This window comes from Gossypium arboreum, chromosome 2, assembly GCF_025698485.1.
Source record: "Gossypium arboreum isolate Shixiya-1 chromosome 2, ASM2569848v2, whole genome shotgun sequence".
Lineage (NCBI taxonomy): Eukaryota > Viridiplantae > Streptophyta > Magnoliopsida > Malvales > Malvaceae > Gossypium > Gossypium arboreum.
Window position 1 is genome coordinate 97,143,909 of NC_069071.1, and position 23,929 is coordinate 97,167,837.

Genomic DNA, 23,929 nt, shown 5'->3' on the forward strand with positions numbered 1-23,929 from the left:
TTGTCCATACGGGTAGACACATGGGCGTGTGTCTAGGCCGTGTGTGTGTCTAGGCCGTGAGTGACACACGATCAGCCTCATGGGCGTGGGATCCAGCCATGTGTCCCCTGCACTTAAATTGTTGCAAAATAGAATGCTCAACATCAAGCATACGGGTATGAGACATGGGCGTGTGCCATAGTCGTGTGAATTCAATTTGCTCTTGGGTGACAAACAGAAAGTTACACGGGTTAAGGACACGGGCATGTGTGACCACATAGCCTGCCAACATGGGCGTGTCCCAAGCCACACGAGCGTATGACCCCTATTTTAGCAAAAATTCTCAAAGTGTCGTAAAATTTTCTAAAATTCTCGATTTAGTCCCGTACCGCTTCCTAAGCATGTTATGGACCTCGTATGCTCGTGTTAGGGACAATATGAATGCATGTGACAAATTTTAATTTAGGCAAAAATTTATAACTCAAAAATTTATGTTTGCTTGTATTTAAGTCCGGTAATGCCTCTTACCCTGTTCCGGCGTCAAATACAGGTAAGGGATATTACATTTTATGTTAGAGGAGGAAATGTTTTGTGCTTTGCTTTTAAGGAGGGATTGAAGTCTCTTATTATAGATATATATTTTCTATTTATGGGATGTTCATCAATTTAGCAATTTTATAAAAAATTAAAGAGGATTTTTCTTGTCCCTTTGTCTTTTTAGAGAGGATTTCATTGACCACTTCACTCTTAGTTTGTCCATGCTTTAGAAAGTTTTAGGGTTGCTCTTGGGTAGTTAATAAGTGCATCCTAGTTTTTTTTTTTTTTTTTTTGCATTGTTTGGTATTGTAGTGAGAGGAAAGAGCCTTATTATATTAGTAGTTTCAAAAGTTGTATATACTTGCCTCACCAATAAGCATGATGAGTTGGGGTTTTATTATTTTACGAGAAAATTGGATATGTCATCTCCTTTGTACAATAAACCCAATAAATTTCATCAATTGATTAATAAATTTATACAAGTAGAGGCCACTTAGGGGATGATTTTCCCTTTTCCATAAATTGGATTATACAAGTGTGACTATTTCATGACTTGGGTTCAATTTTGATATCAAGGATAAAGGGATATACTACATAATATTATCACAGAAGGTTATGTCAAACTATAATTTCTTGTAGCTTGGGTAGTAGTGTTGATTGCTAGATGTCACTTACTTCTTGTAACATTGGATTTGTTTTAATGTTACTGCCAACATTGCAGGGTCCTATACGGACACACCCTAGGGTTGAAGTGACTAGAATCCAAAGAAAGTTAGGATTATATTTAACTGTCACATAAGTTAAATTAATTATAGAAATGTTCTTATGATTAGTTTAATTTGATAATTTTAAATATTAAACACGATATATGTACATACTTGAGGTACACACCTAGAGGATACAATTAAAATAATATATTAATTGAATTTCATACAAGTTTTAACTAGGTTTATCTTTATCAAAACTGTTAAATAATGATTTAATTTTCAATTGAAGATATTTTTTAAGGAATTATGGAAATTGATAACCTTATGGTAAGGATATCATGTTTTATGGAAGATTCCTTAAATCCCCCAGAGATATTTTATAATATGTGGTTTTGAATAAAAAGGAAGGTTTTATCCCAACTCTATGTTACCCAAAATACTAATTTCACGTGGATGACCATGATCGTTCTTCTTCTAAGTGGATCACGTAAACATTTAGGCGATTTGTTGCAGCTGAGGTTTGCCATTTCGATAGAGGCTTCAAACCTATACTAATGTTGCTCCTTTTTAGATCAATTTTAGGTACATTTTCAATCTTTTTCAACCCAAATTCATTCCTTGTACATGGATTCATGGATTGTGACCACCATAATTACTTTTTCACTATGCCACAGGAAGTACTGATGTTCCAATAGTTGTCTCTTAAGTCTTATATTTATTTTATGTTATTCAATTTCATTAATTCATAATAGTTAGTCTTTAGTTTTTTAGTATTTAGGAGTAGAGTTATTATTAATTGTTTATTTTAATATTAGTAGTCTTATAATAATTAGTTGAATATTCAACTTTATTGAATATTATTTTATCACCATTATCAAGCCATAACATTCCATGTAAACACTTTTTACAAGCATGTAATCCATGTATACTTCCACAAATTTCCCTAATTTCTTTTCAAAAATATGATTTACCAATTGATGATAAGTTGGGCTAACGTTTTTAAGACAAAAAAGCATCACCTTACAAGATCACAACCCTTCTTTATTTATGAAAGTAGTATTTTCTTGGTTTTTAGAGCTAGTAGGATTTCATTGTACTTAGAGAAGGCATCTATAAAGCCTTGTGTCTTGTTGAAGCACCCACAAGTCTAACTATAGAGGGAAGTGGTAAATTGTCTTTGGGACAAGCCTTACGTGAAATCAATGCACATGCTTTATTTCCCATTAAGTTTCTTCATTGTGACTATATAAGACAATTGTTCTTAGTAGGTGACGTCCTTAATGAAACTAGTGGCCAATAGCTTTTGGACTTCCTTTTTGACCGCTTGAACCCTTCAGTCACAAACCTTAACTTTTCTATTGAACAACCATGGCATTGGGGTTAACATTGAGTGAGTGCTGGATAATTGTTAGGTTTACCCTAGGCATCTTTGCTGTTGACCATGCAAACACCTCGATGTTCTCTTAACATTCTTATTAAGAAACCTTTTCTAGCCTCGGGAGAGAGGAAAAAGTTCGAGTTATTCTTTTGGGATTGTTATAGAACAATTGTAAGTTTTTTGTTCATCCTTTTGGTTTTGCATTCAATTGGTTGATTTCTCACTTGACATTAAAGATTTTTAGGTTCACTAGGCTCTTTCCTGCAGCACATTCTTACTTTTTAAATGTTTTTGTTCAACTTCTTTCTTGGTTGTTACTTTAGATACTTTTTTTCTGGCCTTGCCATTTCCAACTTCAGTGTAGGCTATGATAATTGGACAAAAATAATTTGGCATTACCTTGTCTTTTATTAGTTAGCTTGTACATATCCCATACCCATGGGTGCAACCTTCATATAGAATGTCACCATAGTCATTTAAATATTTTTCATCAAAGGTCATCCAAAAATGGCATTGCAAGCTGACGACTGATCGACTACCAAGAATTCTATCATGCTGGTGATAGTATTCCCCTATCTCTTATGGTGATTGGCAATGTGATTGAACGCTTTACTTAAATCAATTGGTTAGCAAACCGAAAAATGGGGCTTGCTTTAATTTTTGTTTGAAGAGGCCTATTTTTTGAAAAGTCACCGAGTGTAATACTTTCACCACACTGCCTTGTCAAGCAAAATCTTTTAAACATCATAGTTTGCAATTGTGGTTGTGATTACTTAGAGGTTATTGCGATTATAGTCAAACATCATGTTTTTTTTTTATTTTCATTAAATTTGACTTCCATATCTTTTTATCACTTAAGATCTCTTTAATGATAATTTTATAAACATTATGTTCCAGAAGTAAGTCTTCCTCATGGTTTACAAAACAACCCATTCTTTGGTGGCACCAACTAACATGTTAATGGTGCGTCTGACTGGTATATTATCATGGACTTTATCCTGTCTAGTGTATCTTTTAAAAATTTTGCCTCATCATACTTTCTTTGTTGGGGCAAATTTCCAATCAACTATCTAGCTTGTCCTCGCCTAACAACCTCTTCAATGGCATCTATGAGGTAAACACATTCTTTTTTATGGTCAACATGACCATGGAATCAACATTTGTTCAAGCGATGATGACTTTATTGGCGGAGATCCTAAGATCTTTCTTATAACACCCCAAATTTCTAATACAATAAATGGTACTATTCTAATACTCATAATAGTGAAATTCTGAAGAGAATTTGAAAAAAAATTATAAATGAAGTATTAAAGAATTATTTTGATTGTTATAAGAGGAAATTTGAGAGAATGATTGTGAATATGAGATGTTTGTATCTGACCAAATTGTAAATTTAGAAATGTTAAGGATGAAAGTGTAATATGATCAAATTAAAGAAATAAAAATTAATAAAGATTGTAAAGCATAAGGATGACTTGAACTGAGTATTAATTTGATGGAAGTCACTTCGGGATTAAATTGTAAAAATTGTAAAATTCAAGGAACTAAAATGAAAATAGCCCAACAATAAAGAAATTAGTTAAAAACGCACCAATGAAGTGCTATACGATCAAATTAGTAAGCGATTGCAATGAATGATTATCTTTGGGGCTGAATTGAATGAAAATGAAAGTTAGAAACTAAATCCTAAATTTTTCATTTTATTGAGAAATGTCCTAAATGCAAATTATGCATAGATAATTCATAATCAAGGTTGATAAGTATAAAATATGAAAATTTGAGTCATTAAGTGCCTTGATCAAATTTAAACAAAGTGATGAGCAAAATAGGGTTTAAAATGCAATTTTTCCACATGAAGGGTGTTTTAATCATTTTACATGAATTTTATATCGGAAATATTATAATTTGAGATATTGAATTATTGAGAATAACTTTGGAGTCATTGGATTGAATTTTTGCATGGTGATTAAATGTGGACCACGCATTTAATTTAATGGGATTTGACTTTCGCTTTGACCAAATTTAAGTATTTTAAATAGAAAAATAAAAGGAGAAACCCCATCTTCTTACCCATGACCGGCTGCTTCTTTTTGAGAAGGGAAAGTCTTTCATTTTTTGTACTTTTTTCATTCCTCATCAAATTTAATCATAAGGTCAAATTAGGATTTCTTAGTAATATCAAGTAGGAAACCAATTTCTAAGTTCATTTTCATCTACCATCTCATTTCTCAAAACTTAGAGTTTATGAGTTTAGTGAGATAAAGCCATGACTAGAGGGAGAAAACTCCAAGAAAGGTAAGAAAGTGGATTTCCACCATCTCCATTATCTATAGTTGGAATTTTAGCATAAGAAAGTTGTCTGGAAGGGTGTGTATTAATGTTTTGTTTATATTTTGTGTTAAGAAATGTTGGATGGATGGAGAGGGTAATTTTTAGTGAATAATTGGATGGATTGAAGTGTTGAGAAAGCATGAGGAAGCCTTGTGGTGAAACTTTTACTACGAATGAGGTAAGTACTTTGCATTCTCTTAACTTCCCCTCAATAAAATAATTAAGGAAGTTGTTAAAATGATGTAATAAAGTATATAATGACTATGTATGTTTAAAATGTGATTGAGAATATATGAGAAAAATAATAGTTTAACAAGTTGTGATAATTAGAAGGAACATGTTGGAATATATGAATTTGGCTTAATGGCATTAAAATTTGGGTTAGGAGTGTCAAAAGAATTATTGCTATACCATAATGTAGAGAAATGTGGATTATTGCTAAAATGAACTAAAGGTTGAATTTTTTTTATAAAAAATCTTAATGAGTGAGAATGAGGAAGTCAAAAAAGTGCATGGTGTTTATATATGAATGTGGAAATTATTGATGAGAGCATTAAGTGCTTGAATAGCTTATAAATTGAATATGTGAGATTTAAATGTAAGATAATGAATGGATGCTCAAAGAGTTTCAATTATGTGATTTGGATATATGCTTTATATAGTAGAACATTATATATCTCTATGTGAGAACCATGCTTTATGAGGTAACATGCTATTTGGAAATGGCATAAGTGATTAATATGTGTAATGCCTTAATAAATTTAGTAATTAGTGAGGATACAATTAATTGTAACATGGCAAATAATGCACTTTAAAAGTAAGTAAGACAAAATAGGTAAGCACCCTTATATATTGGAAATAAATGAAAAATAAATCTCAAGGGCCTTGAGTACTAATGTTGTGCTACAAAGAAATACAGAATGAAATGTCCTTAACATATGGTTTTAAGTGAACTCTTGCATAAAACTTATAAAAGAGTCAAGCAACTAAGATTAAGACAATTTAGGATAATCTACGAGTACTTATTAAGCTCTCGAGCTTAACGCGTTAGTTGTTTAGCATAGGTGAAAATTGTTCTATGAAGATTGAACTAGTGGCTTGGAGATATTACATCACCACTTGAAGAAAAAACTTGTGATATTGTCTTAGAATTTGTAGTAAAATGACATGTAATAAAGACTTAGTCCCTTATAAAGAGTTGTAATTTTTTATTTTATGCCGATAAAGGGCAATGTTTTTTAATTCAATGACTGTTGAGCATCTTCTTAAGAATGCGAGTTCTATGTTGAATGATGGTTTTAAATCCCATTTAAATGTGTTCTAAATTATTCAAAACTTATTGGTATGTTTTGAGAATGTTTGGAATAATTTGTAGTGTTTCCGGGTTATACTGAGGGTGATGTTGCAACCTCATCTTGCAATGTCAAAATATTCACCTATCACGTTGTGACCTCATCTACATCATGCTTTTTATAAACAGTAAGTGACATCGCGACATGATGTCCCATGTCGTGACCTCGCACATTGTTCTAGCCTTTTGCACCACTTTGCTCCACTACATTGTTTTGATCCATTTTGACTTCTAAGGGCTCATTTTTTACCCCGGGCACTTCCGATTACCCATTAAAATTTTTTAAATGGTTTTAAGATGATTTTAGTGCCTTCAATAATGATTTTTTTTTATCTTATTTCTATAATTTTATTTAAATTTTTCAAGGTTTATATTATTGTAAAACTCTTCTCTTTTTCAACTCGAATGACTTCGATTTGAGTTGAAGATCTACGAACATTTGTTTTATGATTTTGACATGACTCTATATGTACATTATGACTTGATATGATTTCTAATCATATTTGAATCTTTCTAAACTTTGTCAATTTGATTCAAAGTACATTAATTTATTGAGAAATTGACTTTTATACAAAAAGAAATGGATTAAGCATGCAAGTGTCACCATAACATCTCATATTTGTTCTAATTGTCAAGATGAGTAAGGGGTGTTCTACTCCGGTGACATTGCTCAATATATGCACCTGATAAGAATTAAGCGGCATATAACTAATGAATCTATTATAAGGCACTCCTTCTTACCATCTCCCGATATCGTCTCATCTATTGTACATAACATAATGTCCTAGTGAATGGTGTGGAAAAGGTTATCCCCTATGTTTACATTGAGGTGTGAGTTTGTCCATTGGTCCATTTGGTGACCTCTTTTCAACCCTTCAATTCTCTTGATCATAGATTCCGAGATTGGTGTCCTGTCACCACTGATACAACGTCCGCACATCTAGATGGCCTCTCGCCCTATCCTAAGTTCCTTTATTACTCGAATGTTTGTCGCATTGATTATTGTTGTCGCTAGAGTTGTTCTTGGAGGAGCTTAAGTTGTTCTTGCAATTTCGTATAGCGCTGAGTCGTAAGAGTATTGTTCTAAACTTAAGTGAGGCCAACTAGGCAGATTGTGCATAGGTAGCCTCGCCTTTGTGTTATTCGAGGTGAGGAGTGTGTGCCTGGCGATGGTGAGATGGCTTTTGCTGCTTCTACAAGGGCGGAATATTCATGTATAACAAATTGAATTCGAGCGTCAAATTTTGAATCAAATTCTAGCTTCTTAGAGTTTGAACTAAAGCACAACTCAATAACACCCCTACTCACACTCAACCCTAATGGAAGCAGCATTTGCGAGTATATATACATCCAGGTTTTAAAGGGGATCGAACTCAATTTTTCTCTTTCTAATCCACATATTATTGCAGCTTATGTAAATTTTGTAAGAGTGTCTTGGCATGCATGATAGTAAATATTACATACCATGAAAGTACGTTGGCTAGACATGTTAGCGGTTTCGAAAGAAAACTCTGGACCAATGTGCAACTCCTTCGCAACTTCAGGTGCATGTTTCAAAAGAAACAGTATAGAATTGGAGTCCACCACGGCCACGTCATAACTTGAATCAACAATCTGATTTGCATCTGTCAAGCCGACAAACAAAACAGTAATTTTATTTTTTAAATTGCACTACCACCATTACAACTTCTCGACAGAGGAGAAACTATTACTGCGAATTGACCCTTGAAAATCTCTAAGCTGTTAATAAAACAGTTGGCCTTCACTAGAAAAACACTCAGAATTCGGTTTAATCCTTTCAGATTTTTTGAGCAACTCAAATCATTAAATAAGGCAAGTTTGAGTCGCTTAATATTTGAGAATTTAATACTTGAATTTTTTTAATCTTTAGAATGAAAAACAAAACGGGAATTAAAGTCATGTTTGAAGACGGCAGCAAACTCAAGCATGTTTCAGCGAAGCTTTTTGAATAGCAACTGCAGTTTTAGAAATACCTGCAGTGAGAAATGAATGCTGGAGAATAACTCTCTTAGGTGCATCTGTACTATATGGAAAGAACTGCGATGACAGAGCCCAAGCAATCACACCAAGATGTAGCAAGAACTGCAAGATGGATGACCTGGCTAACCAATTGCCGCAAATAGATATTAGGGGGCCTAGACTCCATCCCGTAGCGATACCAACTGTGGCTGCTATGGCAATATCAGGAATGTAAAACCCTGCAGTAATAAAACAAAAGATCTTTGGATTTTCCGTTGTGGGGATTTATGAATACAACTATAGTAAAGCCCTATACAGTATAATAAAATGTTTGTCACCAAAATAAATAAAAAAGAACATAATATTGTGATCTAGTGCTACTCGGATTCCGTAAGAGTAGTGGATATGAGTCTGAATAAGAAATATTTCTTCGTAACTACATATGTTGGAATCAAATTTCAAAAAAAAATAATAAAAAAAATAATTTGTAGCCACTTGGACAAAAGCAGCAAGCATATGAGGAAAATTCCCATTAAGCCAAGTCCTTCTGTCAGATCCATACAAATCTTGTGGAAGCGAAATTATCTATGAACTATGAAGTATCAACGTCCAGAAAAACTAACCGTAAGGAGGTGGAAGAGAACCCATCATACCAATCTTCTCAATAAAAAATTGAACAAGAGCCCCACCAAAATAGACAGAGTGTGTAAGGCATGGAATTAGAGGAATCACATAAAAAACTGTTGACCTAAAATAAAGAAACAAAGTTATCAATCAGTATACAGTTTTTACTACTATCTTGATACTGTTTTGTGGAACAACATAGGAATTTATGACTAAAGGAAAAAAGTATATAAATGCAAGAGGAAATTTACTTCCAAACAAGAGAAGAACCTTGAGCTGTAAAATATGTTTCAAACCTCCATCTGCAGAACTCAAAGATCAGGTATCACATCATATTATACTGAAAGTCATTAGGCCAGAGGTTAACTTAACCCTATTGAGCAATTTTCATGTGAAAACTTAATAAGATTAATTGTTCATCCCTTCCCTTTTTACTTGCCATAATACCAAAACTTATTTATGTTCCCATTCCTTGTTAAAACCCCTTCCAAACAAATGGCTAACTAACAAGTTGTTCTGAGATTTGGTTTTGATTGTATGATTTATTCTTTTCCTTGATTTTTGTAAGTCATTAATAAGTAGGTGAAACCAAAATACATTGCCTGATACAATGACGGAAATAAAAGAAAGCGAGAAAGGGAAGGGGTACTTGTTGCGAGATGGCCATTCATGCAACAGCTCGCACATTTGGCGGACATCATTGGTGCGAGTTATCTGACGAACAAGCTATTTGGCAGACTGTCCATTGGCGAACTGTCAAGCAGACAGCCATTGGTGGACTGTCCAAATGTGAATAAGACTCACGGATATACAAGGTGTAAATTGTTGTGCGGATTGGCATGCTTGCCTTGATGCTGCTGACTATCCCAAAACTTTTGATATAAGCTAACAAGTTGTCTACTTGTTTAGAAAAGCTGTCATATTATTTTATTTATCTTTATTTTGATAGGATAATTTAAGCGTTGCTAATTAGACAAAAATCAGTCAATGAATAATCTCATGTACCTAGACTTACCAACTTATTAGTAATTTTTTTTATTGATTTAAGGCTATCCTTTGTATGTAAACTATTGTAATTAAAACAGAAAAACATAACAAGTCACATTTGATTGCTAAACCTTGGTTTGTCTTTCCTTTCTTCCTTACAAAGAAAAACCAACAATTGGTATCTAGAGTCAATCATCTTTAACAGCCATTTTTATTTTTATTTTTTGTTATTGTAAAAATGTTTTCAACTAATTTTACACCTCTACTACCACCAATTCTTAATGGTGAAAACTACCATATTTGGGTAGTTAAGATGAAGACCTACCTACAAGCTTACGACTTATGGGAGGTTGTAAATGCAAATGTCAAGCCACCATCATTGAGAGCCAATTGTCGAGTCACCACCATTGAGAGCCAATCAAACAATAGAACAGATCATGCAATATAGTGATGATCGTGTTAAGAAGTTTAAAGCAATGTTGTGTCTTCAGAATGGTGTTTTTGATGTGATCTTCACTAGGATTATAGCCTGTGAGACTCCAAAGCAAGTTTAGGATAAGCTGAAAAAAGAGTTTCAAGGTACAGAGAAGACAAGGCAGCAGTAATTTATCAACTTGAGGAGGGATTTTGAGAACCTGAACATGAAAGAGTCTAAGACTATCAAGAAAGATTCTGACAAAATCATGGTTGTTATAAACAACATCAAATTGCTTGGAGATCAGTTTACTAATAGCAGGGTAGTTAAGAAAGTCATCACAACACTTCCAAAGAGGTATGCGTCAAAAGTATTCTCTCTTGAAGACTCGAGATATTTGTCTATGATTTCTCTATCAGAGCAACAAGGCAAGAGGAGAATGTTGAGTGAGCCTTTTAAGCTAGAAATAGGGAAAGTCCGCGCTCCTCGAATTACAAAGAAAAGAATGGTTGAACAGACAAGAAAGAAAAGCCAAGAAGAGATGGTGGAAAAAAGAAGAATTAACCATGCTCTCACTATAAAAATACCACTGCTTTATAAAAGTATTGCAGGATCAGACTAGACATAATGCAGAGCTCGCAAGCAGCTTGGCCTAATGGAAAAAGCATGCAAGAACAAAGTGCGAGCACAACAGCAGTAGCCGCAGCAGCATACTACTCAGGCTCAAACTGCTGATGGGAATCATGCTCAAGAGGAGCAAGTGTTCGCAGCTTCATGTTTTGTATCAAGAAGTAGTCATAAAGGGTTGGTTGATAGATAGTGGATGTACTAATCACATGACTTCGAATGAAAGCATCTTCAAAAATATTAACAAAAATTGCATTTTAAAAGTGAGGTTTGGAAATGGCAAACTCAATCAAGCTAAGGGCAAAGGTGATGTGTTGATCAATATGGCATCAGGTACTTAAGTAATTTCAGTTGTTATTTTAGTACTTGAAATAGATCATAATCTCCTTAGCCTTGGTCAATTTCTTTAGAAGAAATACTTTGTTATTTTTAAAGATAGTGGTTGTACCATATTTGATTCATTGAAATAGGAAGTTGTGATAGTTTCAATGAAAGACAAAAGCTTTGTGTTGGATTGGAACTTGATAACCTTGAATGCCTATACCAGTTCAGTTGATGAAACAAATCTTTAGCACAAAAGATTGGGATAATTGAAGTGTAAGTCTCTTAATCAATTGTGCAAGACAAATTTAGTTGAGAAGATGACCAAAATTGAAGAGCAAAGTGGCGTCTACGAAGTCTATCAACTTGGGAAGCAGGCAAGGCTTCCATTCCAACAAATAAAGCCTGGTGTGACAATGAAAAACTACATTTGGTCCATTCTGATGTATGCAAACCCATGAAGACACCTTTTTTAAAGGACAGTAGATACTTCATTCTGTTTATTAAAGACTACATGAGGTATTGCTGGGTCTATTTTTTGAAACAAAAAGCTGACGTAGCTGAAAATTCTGAAAGTTTAAAGTACAGGTTGAAAATCAGACAAACAACAAATTGAAGATGATCAGGTCTGATAATGGAACCGAGTACACTTCAAACAAGTTCGAAAGCTATTGTGAAAAAGTTGGGATCCATCATCAACTCACCAATATTTACACTCTGCAGTAAAATAAAGTGTGTCAGAGAAAAAAAGGATCATGATGGACATGGCGAGATGTCTGTTGTTTGAAAGAAGCTGCCAAATGAATTTTGGGCCAAGGCAATAAACACTTTAGTCTATCTGTTGAACGTATTGTTAACCAATGCTGTGAAAGAGAAGACTCCATTTGAAGCTTGGTTCAGATACAAACTTCAATCTCTCAATTAAAAGCATTTGGTTGTTGTTGAGAATCTTTGATTTAGTTGACAGCATTGAATAGCTAATCTTTAGGGTTTATAACTGATTTTTAGAGATTCTAATTAGATATATTCTTTCCTTTCATAATTCAATACTTCATATATATATATGTACATATTTATGAGAAATATATAGTTTTTGAATGAATTTTTCCTCAATATATTAGAGTATTCATCTCTAATTTCATCATGCTATCAGATTTTTTATCCATTTTTTGGGTTTTTCTTTTTCGATTTTCGAAGTTTTGTTCCAAAAACCCTAAAAATAAAAATTTTGCATTTTTCGCCCTAGCCTTTATTTCTCTCTTACCGCCCCACCATTAGAACAATTTAGTTCCAGTAGAGACTTTGGTTCAAGAAAAGACTAGTGGATGGTTGTTGGATAGGCTTGATTTAAGGACATTCACTAGAAAAGACAACAAAGAAGATACCATCATACAATCTACTCTGTGCGTTGACTCTTCACTATCAGGTGATTCTTCTTTTCCTGAATGTGCTATTGATTTAGAATTACCAATAGCCCAACGAAAAGGTATTAGAACTTGCACTTTACATCCTATCTCTAATTTTGTCTCTTATGATTCCTTATCCCCATCCTACGGAGCTTTTGTTTTGTCCTTATTCTCTATGTCTGTTCCATAGGGTTGGAGAGAAGCTATCACTGATCCAAGATGGAAAAAGGATATAATAAAATAAATGCAAGCTTTACCAAAAAAATGAAACGTGGGAATTGGTTAATCCTCCTGAGGGGCAAAAAATGGTTGGCTAAAAATGGGTGTTTAGTATCAAGTATAAGGTTGATGATTCAATTGAAAGACTTAAAGTTAAATTAGTAACATAAGGATTCACTTAGAAATATAGAGTGGATTATCAAGAAACATTTGCTCTGGTTGCTAAATTGAACACAATTAGAATCATTTTATCATGTGTAGTAAATCTCGATTGGAACTTACAACAGTTTGATGTAAAGGATGTCTTCTTACATGGAAACCTAGGAGAAGAAGTGTATATGAAAGTTCCTCCAAGATTTGAGGATAAAGATACTCAAAGGAAGGTGTGTAGAATGAAAAAGATCCTATTTGGAATAAACAATCTCTCAGAGCTTGTTTGTCAAAAAAAAAAATCTCCCAGAGCCTGGTTTGACAAATTTAGTAAGGTCATGATGTCATTTGACTATCAAAAAAATAATGCTGATCATATCTTCTTTATAAAACATCACAAGGGTAAGATTATTTTTCTTATAGTTTATGTTGATGACGCAATTATGAAAGGAGAGAATAGAGAAGAAATGGTCCGGCTTAAGAAACAATTGGCTTAAGAATTCGAAATCAAATATATTTCCTCGGAATAGAAGTGGCCAGATGGAAAGAGAGAATATTTATTTCCCAAAGAAAATATGTCTTAGATCTTCTGATAGAGATAGACATGTTGGGTTGCAAACCAGTAGAATCACCTATTAAGAGTAATCATAAGTTACAAGCATGGATTGGTGAAATGGTTGATAAAGTGAAAGATCAAAGACTCGTTAGACGATTGATTTAATTCGCTCATACTCGACCTGATATAGCCTATGCAATTAGTTTGGTAAGCCAATTTATGCATGATCCTCGCGAAGCCCGTATGCAGACAGTACTGCAAATTTTGTGCTATTTGAAGTTTGTACCAGGCAAAGGCATACTCTTCTCCAAAAATAGTCATCTCAAGATAGAAGTATATACAGATGCAAATTAGGTTGGCTCTCTTAATGACAGAAGGTGTAATACCCTAATTTTCTTGTGTTTAGATTGTTAAAGTTTGTCAACTAATTTGATTTACTGTGTTGGTTAAGTGCCTTGCAAGTCTGATCTAAGTTCAATTCTCATGTTTTGAGATTTTATTATTTAATTTTGAATTATGCCCAATTTGAGTATTTGCGCTTATCTTTTAATTTCATTAATTTGTTGATAAGGGAATTAATTTGGCTTAGTGGTTCAGCTTCTGTAAACTCTTTGGTCCTGTGTTCGAGCCTGATTTGGTGGGTAGTTGTGGGTAAGTGTTATTTGATTTTAGATTTGATTTTTCAAATTTTATCCAAAATATTCCAGAAAAAAAAATTGCTCCCTTTTTCCTTTTGCCCCAAGCTCCTTTTCACATTATTTTTGTTTCATTTCTCCTCTTATTCTCATTTTTCTTTTCTTTCCTTGCTTCTTATTCTTGAAATTTTATTCTTGTGTTCTATCATCTCTATTGCTCTACGTTTCGTCGTGTCGCTATTCTGTCGATTGATTTTGTGTAAGTGTTCTTTACTGAGTTGTTATAAAAGACTTTGGGTTTTTGATTTGGGATTTTCTTTGTGATGGGTTTATATTAATGATGAAATCTTTCATTCTAGGAGAGGAACGTGTGGCGTTAGACGAACCTCCAACGAATTAAGTCTTCTTATTAGTTTGGGTTTCTGTTATTCTCATGGTAAATATGCGTATATGGAATTTGGGGCTCTTTTCCCTTAAGAAAAGATTGGATTTAATTGGATTTAGTGTAACTAAATCAAAGTTGTAATTGTTGTGTTTTGGTGTCGTTTTTAGGATTCAAAGTACTCATTTGAGTAGTGAATCAAAATTAGTACTAGGTAATTATTGTTTGAAACTTGAGAAAATTGCAAAAAAAGGGATGTTTTTTAAACTATCCAGCACCACACGACTGTGTGGTAGGTCGTGTGGAGCACACGGCTGTGTGGATTACACGGGCTAGCTTATTGGGTCGTGTAAGCCTTTTGGGCCAATTTTAAGGCCCAATTAGGGGCCAAATAAGGGACTTGAAAATTGAGCCCGTGAATATCATGTAGGCCCAAAAAAGCATAAGTTTTAGTACGTATATACTCAAGGGTCAGCCTAGGAAATATGTTAACTAAGTTTGATTGTATATAAACTATATGTTATATTGTGTTCTCTATAAGAAAAGATGTGTATGCATGACGTAGGACTTATGATATATGTATATATGATATTATAACCATGTTTATGTTTATGTTTTGGGGTAAAATGTGACATGATAGAGGAAGTGCTATATGGCGATTTTTACTGCAACTGCAAAACTTCTGTTTGGCAGCTTAGCTGCGTATTTATCAGTGGCATACCGCAACATATAGGTGTGATTAGATGGATGGACTTTTGTAGTCTTATTTTATGTGATTGGTTGGACGAAGATGATGTATAACAAATGGGGGTAGTATATGATATGATATGATACGATATGAGTTATGATAAGATAAGATATTAAATGTACTATGACATGATATGAAATATGATATGATAAAAATATGATATAAGATATGCTCCGTAATGAAATCTGTTAAGCTTTGTTACAGTCTAATATATGTATATAACTATCACGATACGTGAGCCAAATCACACACTGGGCGTTAAGCTCACACGTTTGTTTGTTTTGTTTTAGGTGATTCTCAGACTTAAGTTGGGCGGACTCTTGAGCTCGGATTTCACTCTTTCGATTTAAGTATACATTGGACTCCTATTTGTTTATATGGACTGTTTTGGATTTTCAGACATTTTAAATTTTGTTTGGAACATTAAAAATTATTTTAGTATTTTTTTTTTACAAAAGTTCTTAACTTTTATTGACGCTTAACTCAAGACAATTAAAAATGAACCACGGTTATAAAATCAGTTTACAATAATGTTTTTCGTTGCTAGTTTAATCGTAATTTGCTTTAAGTGTTTTATTTTACAAACGAATTAAGTAAAATAAATATGTTTTAGTAAAATTAACAAAGATGGTTTTCTTCAATGTACTCACGAATTTTCGAAAATAGAACGTCATCAACAGGTTAATTAAACATGTTTTCTTTTGAGGTAAAGAGTTCTGTCAAAATGAGGAAATTTTGTTTTCACGAGTAATGCAACCTTCATAATCCAACCGTAATGTCCAGGTTGGGTTTGGGGTGTTATTGAAAATCTACAACCGGTTATTGTACTCTTGTGGGAGGAAACTTAATCACTTGGAGGAGCAAGAAGCAAAGTGTTGCTACTCAATCAAGTGCAGAGGCTGAATATAAGGTCATGGCTCAAGGTGTTTGTGAGATTTTACAGCTGCAAAAGATATTGGAAGAGCTAAAGTTATTGAATGAAAATAGATTAACTCTTTACTGTGACAACAAAACGACCATCAACATAGCTCAAAATCTAGTGCAGCATGATAGGACCAATCACATCGAAATGGATCGCCTTTTTATCAAGGAAAAATTAGCTAGTGATGTCTTAAATGTATCTTATCTAGCATCCAAAAAATAGTTGGTTGATGTTTTTACTAAAGGGCTTAGCTATAAGACTTGTCATAATCTTCTTTGCAAGTTGGGCATGCAAGACATCTCTACTCTAACTTGAGGGGGAGTGTTGAGAATCTTTGATTTATTTGACAACATTGAATAGTTAATCTTTAAGGATTATATCTTATTTTTAGAGATTCTAATTAGAGATATTTTTTTCCTTACATGATTCACTATTTCATGTATATATATCTATACTTATTTTTGATAAATATATAGTTTCTAAGTGAGTTTTTTCTCAATATATTAGATTATTCATCTCTAATTTCATCAGTTGTATCTGTTTTGTTCATGTTCCACAGATGAAAAAAAGCAAACTCGAAAGAAGATCACAGCCTAGGATATTCCTTGGATATAGTAGTAATAAAGGGTACATGATCTATGACCCTTCTTCCAAGAAAATTGTAGTAAGCAGGGATGTGTTTGATGAAGAGAAAACATAAAGATGGAATGCTCCTATAGCTAAGATGCTCAAACAAGGAGAGCTTAAGCAAGTGTTACAGCTTGCGGATAATCAAACTAAAGAAAAAGACTTTGATGACATTCCAGTAAGGAACACGCGTCTAATTGCTGAAATCTATTAGAGGGTTGATGTTGTAGTTCTTGAACCTACAAACTTCGAAAAGGCTGAAATAATAGAAGGCAGGAGGGATGCAATGAGAGCTAAGTTGAACATGATTTATAAGAACCAGACATAGGAGCTTGTTGATAGGTCATCACATAAAAAAGTTATTGGTGTTAAATGGGTGTTCAGAACCAAGCTCAATGCTGATGGTTCACTCAACAGGTTGTAGGTAAGGTTGAGTGTGAAGGGTTTCAGTCAGCAATTCTGTGTGATTACTTGGAGACATTTTCTCTACTAGCAAGGCTTGATACGATCAAATTGTTGTTAACCTTGGCGACTTAAATGAGATAGAAGATCCATATTGATGATTACTTGCAAAATCCATATTGAAGATTCATACTGAATAGCTAATCTTTAGGGTTTCAAAAGAAATGAAGATCCAGGAGCCTAGTAAGCAAGAATTGATGATTGCTTGCAAAATTTGGGATTTATGAAAAACCTCAGTGAGCCAACTCTTTATGTGAAGAAAGTTGAAAAGGGCACAAGTTTAATAATATCTTAGTATGCTGATGACTTGCTTGTAATTAGGAGCTGTGATGATTTGGTGGAGGAATTCAAGCTGCGAAGGGAGAAGATGTTTGAGATGTTAGACCTTGGCGAAATGAGATACTTCTTTGGCATGGAAGTACAACAATTTTAGGAAGGAATATTTATCAGTCAGCAAAGTTTTGCCTTAGAGATCTTGGAAAGGTTTTGCATAGAAAGGTGCAAATCAGCAAGCATGTCTGGGGCACTTGGAGAAAAGCTTAGCAGCAATAGAGATTTTGAGAAGGTCGACAAGAAGAATTTCAGAAGTCTCATTGGTTGCTTACTGCATCTAACAATAATACCAAATATTATGTATGTAGTAGGATTGTTATCAAGGTAGATGCACTGCTGCAATATCTCACATTTTTAGGTTGCTAAGAGGGTGTTGAGATATATTAAAGGAACCGCCAACCTTAGCGTGTGGTTCATGAAGGTGGATATATTGAAGCTTGTTGGCTGCACTGACAGTGGTTGGGCAGGATCAATGGATGATATACGAAGCACTTTTGGATATTTCTTCTCACTTGGCTCTAGCATGTTCTCCTGGAGTCCCAAGAAGTAGCAAACTGTAGCTTAATCCACGATTGGGGCGGAGTACATGGCTGTAGCAGCAGTAGCGATCAGCTAAGCAATTTGGTTGAGAAAAATTCTAAGAGACTTGAATCTTGTGCAGGATGAAGCCACACAAATTTTGTGTGACAATCAATCCACCGTTACAAGTGCGAAGAATCCTATCTTTCATGGGAAGACAAAACACTTCAAGATCAAGTACGATTTTGTGAGGGAAGTCGAGCAGAGCAAGGAAGCGACTCTAGTTCATTGTAGCACAGAGTCAGATGGCAGACATTCTGACCAAGCCTCTTGGAAAAGCGAAGTATGAGAAACTAAGGAATGAAATTGGTGTTTGCTGCATGAAGGCCAAGGAGGAGTATTGTGAGATGGTCATTCATGCAACAACTCGCACATTTAGCGGACATCATTGGTGCAAGTTATCTGGCAAACAAGCTATTTGGCGGACAGCCATTGGCACGCTGTCCAAATGTGAATAAGACTCGCGGATAAACAAGACGTAAATTGTTTTGCGGACTGATATGCGGACCTTGAAGCTGCGGACTATCCCAAAACTTTTGATATAAGCTAACAAGTTGTCAACTTGTTTAGAAAAGTTGTCAGATTATTTTATTTATCTTTATTTTGATAGGATAATTTGAGCAGTGCTGATTAGACAGAAATCAACCAATGAGGAATCCCATGTACCTATCCTTACCAGCTTGTCAAGTTGTTAGTAATTTTTTTCTTATTTAGGGCTATCCTTTGTATGTAAACTATTGTAATTAAAACAGAAAAACATAACAAGTCACATTTGATTGCTAAACCTTAATCTGTCTTTCCATTCTTCCTTGCAAAGAAAAACCAACAGAACTACTATCTTGCTTGAATTAGGTGCTAATCTCAGAGATATACGTACCATACGGTTATTTTCAATTTTTCTTAAGCTTGCTCAAGTATTTGGAAGGTCATATCCCTATAACTATGTCCCGTTATACATCAGATACCAATGTTGGACAATAAAAAAGGAAAGTATGATAAAAATAACTAACAACCGGCTCCATCAAAAAAATAACTGCTTGGTAACGAGTAAAAACTGAAAACAACAATATACTCATAGTTCATGAAGAGGATATGCAATTGAACATTTACGGAAATAATACCTGACAGATTGATGACCGCAAAAATTGATTGACAGGTAAAAGGAGATCCAGGCTAGAAGCATAGAAGCAGATGCGAAAAAGGTCAAAAAACCTCCTGTGAACCCAGCTAAAAGATAAGCCTGCCATTCCAAAGTTGTTTATATTATAGCCAAAGTTCTTTATATTATATAAATTAAGAAAATCAATGCATGATTTTTAACTAGCAAACGACACTGATCAGACCACATACCAAAGTTAATAAAGCATAAAATCCAAATGCTCCCCAGAATCTTGCCTCATCAGATAGTGCCTGTAAGATTCATTTAGCCACATACCATACATATTAAGCACACAAACTGAAATACTGCTAAAACTGTTGCATGCATCCTAACTGACCTGGTGATCATAAATATATGCATAGGTGGGCAAGATTCAGTTATTATCTTGCAGAACACTTAAAAAGTACATTTTCAGTATTTCAACTTTTATCCTTTAGTCATGGTTAAGTGAGATTCATGTTTGCAGTAACTTGAATGAAACTTGGGAAACATACAGGGTATACAAGTATAAGCTCATACATAAAAGAACCGCACAGGTGCAATTCGTGCTGGACATAGCAAAATAAGCTAGTTCTCAGTCAAATTCGTTAATAAAAATTGAATCTAAAATGTTTACCTCTTTTGATGTCTTGAGAATTGAAACATCTTGAGAAAGGGGGAGAACACGAAAAACGGTTCTTGGGATCAACAGACCAATAAGTGAAATGGGAGTGAACATCAAGAAAGCTAAGTAGGGATTAGCAAACCTGCATATCAGTTTCAGCACGTCAAGAAATATTTCAGATATTTGACATTCAAACAATACTATAGAAAAAAAATATCCCATATGCATCTTCCAGCTTAAGATATACAACCAACCAGTTCATTCCATAACTAGAAAATAGCAGTCTCAGGATGGAAAATATAACTGGGAAAATAATAGCCAGCATAATTCCAGTAGCATGGAGGATCATTCCTGCAAAATATCCAACAAATTTGAATACATTATAGTAGTCCACACTACAAAGCAGCTTAAAGAGACCTAACCATTTGCTATTAAGAACACAGAAGCAGAACTTATTAATGGAAATTATTAATTAAAAACAGTAGTACATTGATTATTAAGTATAGATTGGAATGCTAACAGATAAGAATTGTCAAATAAAATAATGATCTGCAGCCATTTTACCTTTTACAAAATCATAGAGGGTCACAAAACAACAATATAACCCATAATTCATCATACGTAACAAAAAAGGCATAATCAGGAAGATGGCAATGGGAATGCTATGAAGCATCAAAGCTATCCTTCTGGAGTAGAAAATCTGAAACATGCACAATCAGAATGAAAACGTTTAATATACACACCAAAGAAACACTAGTGCCAAGTGCATATATACATGAACAGAACCTACCATGAACCAAGTTAAGTAGTCGAAGAAAACAGCTTGTTCATCATTGTAGTCATGAGCATCACCAAGGGATTCCCTTTCATGGTCATTTTTAAGCTTAGAAGACTCTGCAAAGGCCTTAACCATGCTATATAAATTGTCTCCACGTGCTTGCATGCTACCAGGTCTGCATTGAAAACAGATGGGCACATGTATGTGTGAGTGGAAGTGCATAATAACAAAAAGTAAAAATTTCCACTTAATTGATTCTATACCACAGGAGAAGACATAATGCATACAATAGTCGGTCCACTGTATCAGAGGAGGCATGATAATGATAACCACCAAAAAGAAAAATAATATCCAGGCCAGGAATACTGCCATAATCTTGGGAAAACATCCTGTAATCTGTATCTCCAGGAATAACAGGGAAAATATCCTGCAAGGATATTGAACCATTCATGTTTGACTCAGTTATACTATCGATATAAGCAGGTGCAGAAAAAAAAGTTGGGTTTAACAGAATAGGAACTAAGTACAAATATTTTCATGGTCAGCAGAAATAAAGAACGGTGTGATTACCTTCACAAGGAAACGTGTTTAAACAATAAATTAAAGTAACTAGTAGAAGCTCCAAAAAAAATAATGTGCACTAGAACAAGAATATATACTAGAAAAGGATAAAGTAAAACCTGAGCTGCACTATTTGCCATGGGATATACGGCTGATTGAGCATAGACATACGAAGGCCAAGAACCAGGTCCAGATTGGCAGACTACATCTGTAGTTTCAACAAATATGTAGCTTAGGCATGACAAATAACAAAAAAAAAAAGAAAAAAAAAGGAAGTTCATACATGTCTACTGAGAGTAATTTTCGATATTTTTCTTGTTTAAGGTGGTATGAAATAAATTATAGCTTAATTTATCACAGACAGCTCTTTATTACATCATTAAAACAAAGTTTGCTCAAGTAATGACATAACCACTGGTATGAACAATGATTTCAGCACTTGGGAAAAGAAAAAATTAGCACTGATTTATATCCTACCTAGACCTCCTGTCCCAGTCGCTTCTACATTGATAAAAGCTCCTATGGAATCACGCCATTTATGGGTCCTCATGAAGCCATTAGCTCCCTAACATATCAGAAGAAAAACAATACAATGTCTATATGAATAGAATGTTCAGGAAGATTTGAATCTTCAGATAAAGTTAAGAAAATAGTGTCAGCTTAAGGTTTGGTTTTGCCAGTTTGATTTACGTCTTGCTGTTCTCCTTAGCACTGGCACTACTCCTTGCTATCATTCCTATTGAGAGGGTCTGAAGTTTTGTCAACATATGTCCCAAAATATATGTCTACTAAAGCAAATTTAGGCATTTCAAGTTTTATAATATATCACTCATGATAAATTAAACTTCTTTCAAGTTTTATAATATATCACTCATGATAAATTAAACTTCTTTTTCTTTGTATAACTGCAGCATTTGAACCAAACTAATAAGTCTACTTAAAAACAAAGCATTAGCATATCCTTACCAGTAAAAAAGATTCTTCTGCACCATTAAATAATAAAATTATAGGCCGAGGTGGGACCCATCCAGAGTCTATGATTATTCTTGCGATTTCCAATAGTGATGCTGCAAAGGACAAAGCGTCAGATAGATGTGTTCAAAATATAGCCAAAATAATTCCTGCAATCAAGCTAAAATATTCAATGTAGATACCAACACATGAACCACAATCAGCAGCACCCGGAGAACCAAGTGTAGTATCAAAATGAGCATTAACTAGAACTGATGGATCGCTGTGTTTTGAATCTATTGAGGATATCCTGTCATTATATAAAAGAAAGAAGATAATACCATTTGCTAAAAGCTTCAAGACAAACAAATTGCCTCATTGTCTACAACTCCAAAGGTTATAAAGTTTTGGGGAATCTATAATCTAATAAATCCTTTGACATTGATTCCATGGTTAAGCCAAAAATTACTCACCAATCACTACTTTTAAATGTCGTAAACAATGATATCAATAACTCTTTCCTTTCATTTTTAATGAGTCTAACACCTTAACTAGAACTTTCTGATATTGTGTTCAATTTTCTTATCCATGATCAAGCTTGAAAAACAAAGTTTCACTCACAATTTTGATATTTGACACCGTAAATGATATGGCAGGTGCAAGTTGAACAATTTCTTTCTCTGGTCATGCATTATAAAAGAACCAGTATATAACACCAATCAAGAAAATGGATTTCCCCAACTACTTTCATTGGATTTAGGATTTAACACAATATATACAAATCCAACCCAAAAAGTTCTACTCAATTTCAGAAACTTACCTCATTAGAATATTGGTAAGATTTCTGTAATCAAATGATATGCCGTGGCCTAAAAACAACATAGCGAATGACCCACTAACAACATTCTCTTCAATTTCGATTCTGCAAATTATGTCACGAACCAAATCAAGTTAAGCGAGCATCTTCAGAAGAGTAACGAGAATACAAAATCCATTTGCTAATCAAACAACTAATTCAGCTTAGAAACAAATGTATTGCATACCAACCTAATATTAGATCCAGCTCTCTCCTTCATCCTTTCCAGTTGTGCCTTAATATACTCAGCTGCTTCTCTCAAGCCCGGACGCCCTTCCTATTGAATAAAGAAAAAACACAAATAGTTACAAAAACAAACTCAAGCTCCATGACAGAAACAAAATATAGTTAACAATTCTTATTACATTTTTTTTTTCCATTTCAACTAGATTAGAATAAATTTTACTCTCCACAGAGTTCAACTTCACTTTAATAACCTTCATACAATCAAAACATTTTAATTACTCCAACTGTTCAGTTTCTTTAGAGCACATACGTACAAGGAATCCTACTTTTGAATATATCTATTATATATATAAGTATAGGAAGTGGCGAAGTCAGAAAACCGAGCCAAAATGAAATTTAAATTTGTAATAAATTAAATTAAATTTTCAAAATTTTAAGGGGTTAAAAGTAAAATTTTTTCTTTACTAATTTAAAATTTTAAAAAGTTTTAAAGAGTCAAAACAATAATTTTTCATCTTAGCAGCGGCCGGCCCCTGGATTCGAATCTGCTTATGATATAGCAAATAGATGAGAAAACT

General features: G+C 33.9%; 1 protein-coding gene and 3 long non-coding RNA genes across 4 annotated transcripts; 3 read left to right on the forward strand and 1 right to left on the reverse strand.

Annotated features, from left to right (window-relative positions):
* The first annotated feature begins 4,625 nt into the window (after positions 1 to 4,625).
* On the forward strand, positions 4,626 to 6,257 carry LOC128289346 (uncharacterized). The gene is made up of 2 exons (XR_008278955.1): positions 4,626 to 4,896; positions 5,005 to 6,257. It is a non-coding gene; the product is annotated as an uncharacterized LOC128289346 (long non-coding RNA).
* A 1,255-nt stretch (positions 6,258 to 7,512) lies between these two features.
* Positions 7,513 to 23,442, reverse strand: LOC108463464 (uncharacterized). Its single transcript, XM_053025065.1, has 14 exons — positions 23,357 to 23,442; positions 22,325 to 23,231; positions 21,836 to 21,923; positions 21,478 to 21,566; positions 21,085 to 21,224; positions 20,810 to 20,972; positions 20,584 to 20,719; positions 20,274 to 20,370; positions 20,032 to 20,161; positions 19,607 to 19,666; positions 19,378 to 19,496; positions 8,887 to 9,011; positions 8,278 to 8,502; positions 7,513 to 7,908 (listed from the first exon to the last, which is right to left on the reverse strand). The coding sequence occupies exons 3-14, from the start codon at positions 21,906 to 21,908 to the stop codon at positions 7,694 to 7,696; spliced, it is 1,572 nt and encodes a 523-aa protein (XP_052881025.1). The 5' UTR covers positions 21,909 to 21,923; positions 22,325 to 23,231; positions 23,357 to 23,442; the 3' UTR covers positions 7,513 to 7,693.
* LOC128289348 (uncharacterized) lies at positions 9,675 to 16,361 on the forward strand. The gene is made up of 3 exons (XR_008278957.1): positions 9,675 to 9,702; positions 15,624 to 15,683; positions 16,117 to 16,361. It is a non-coding gene; the product is annotated as an uncharacterized LOC128289348 (long non-coding RNA).
* Positions 14,143 to 15,498, forward strand: LOC128289347 (uncharacterized). The gene is made up of 2 exons (XR_008278956.1): positions 14,143 to 14,462; positions 14,563 to 15,498. It is a non-coding gene; the product is annotated as an uncharacterized LOC128289347 (long non-coding RNA).
* Positions 23,443 to 23,929: the final 487 nt, after the last annotated feature.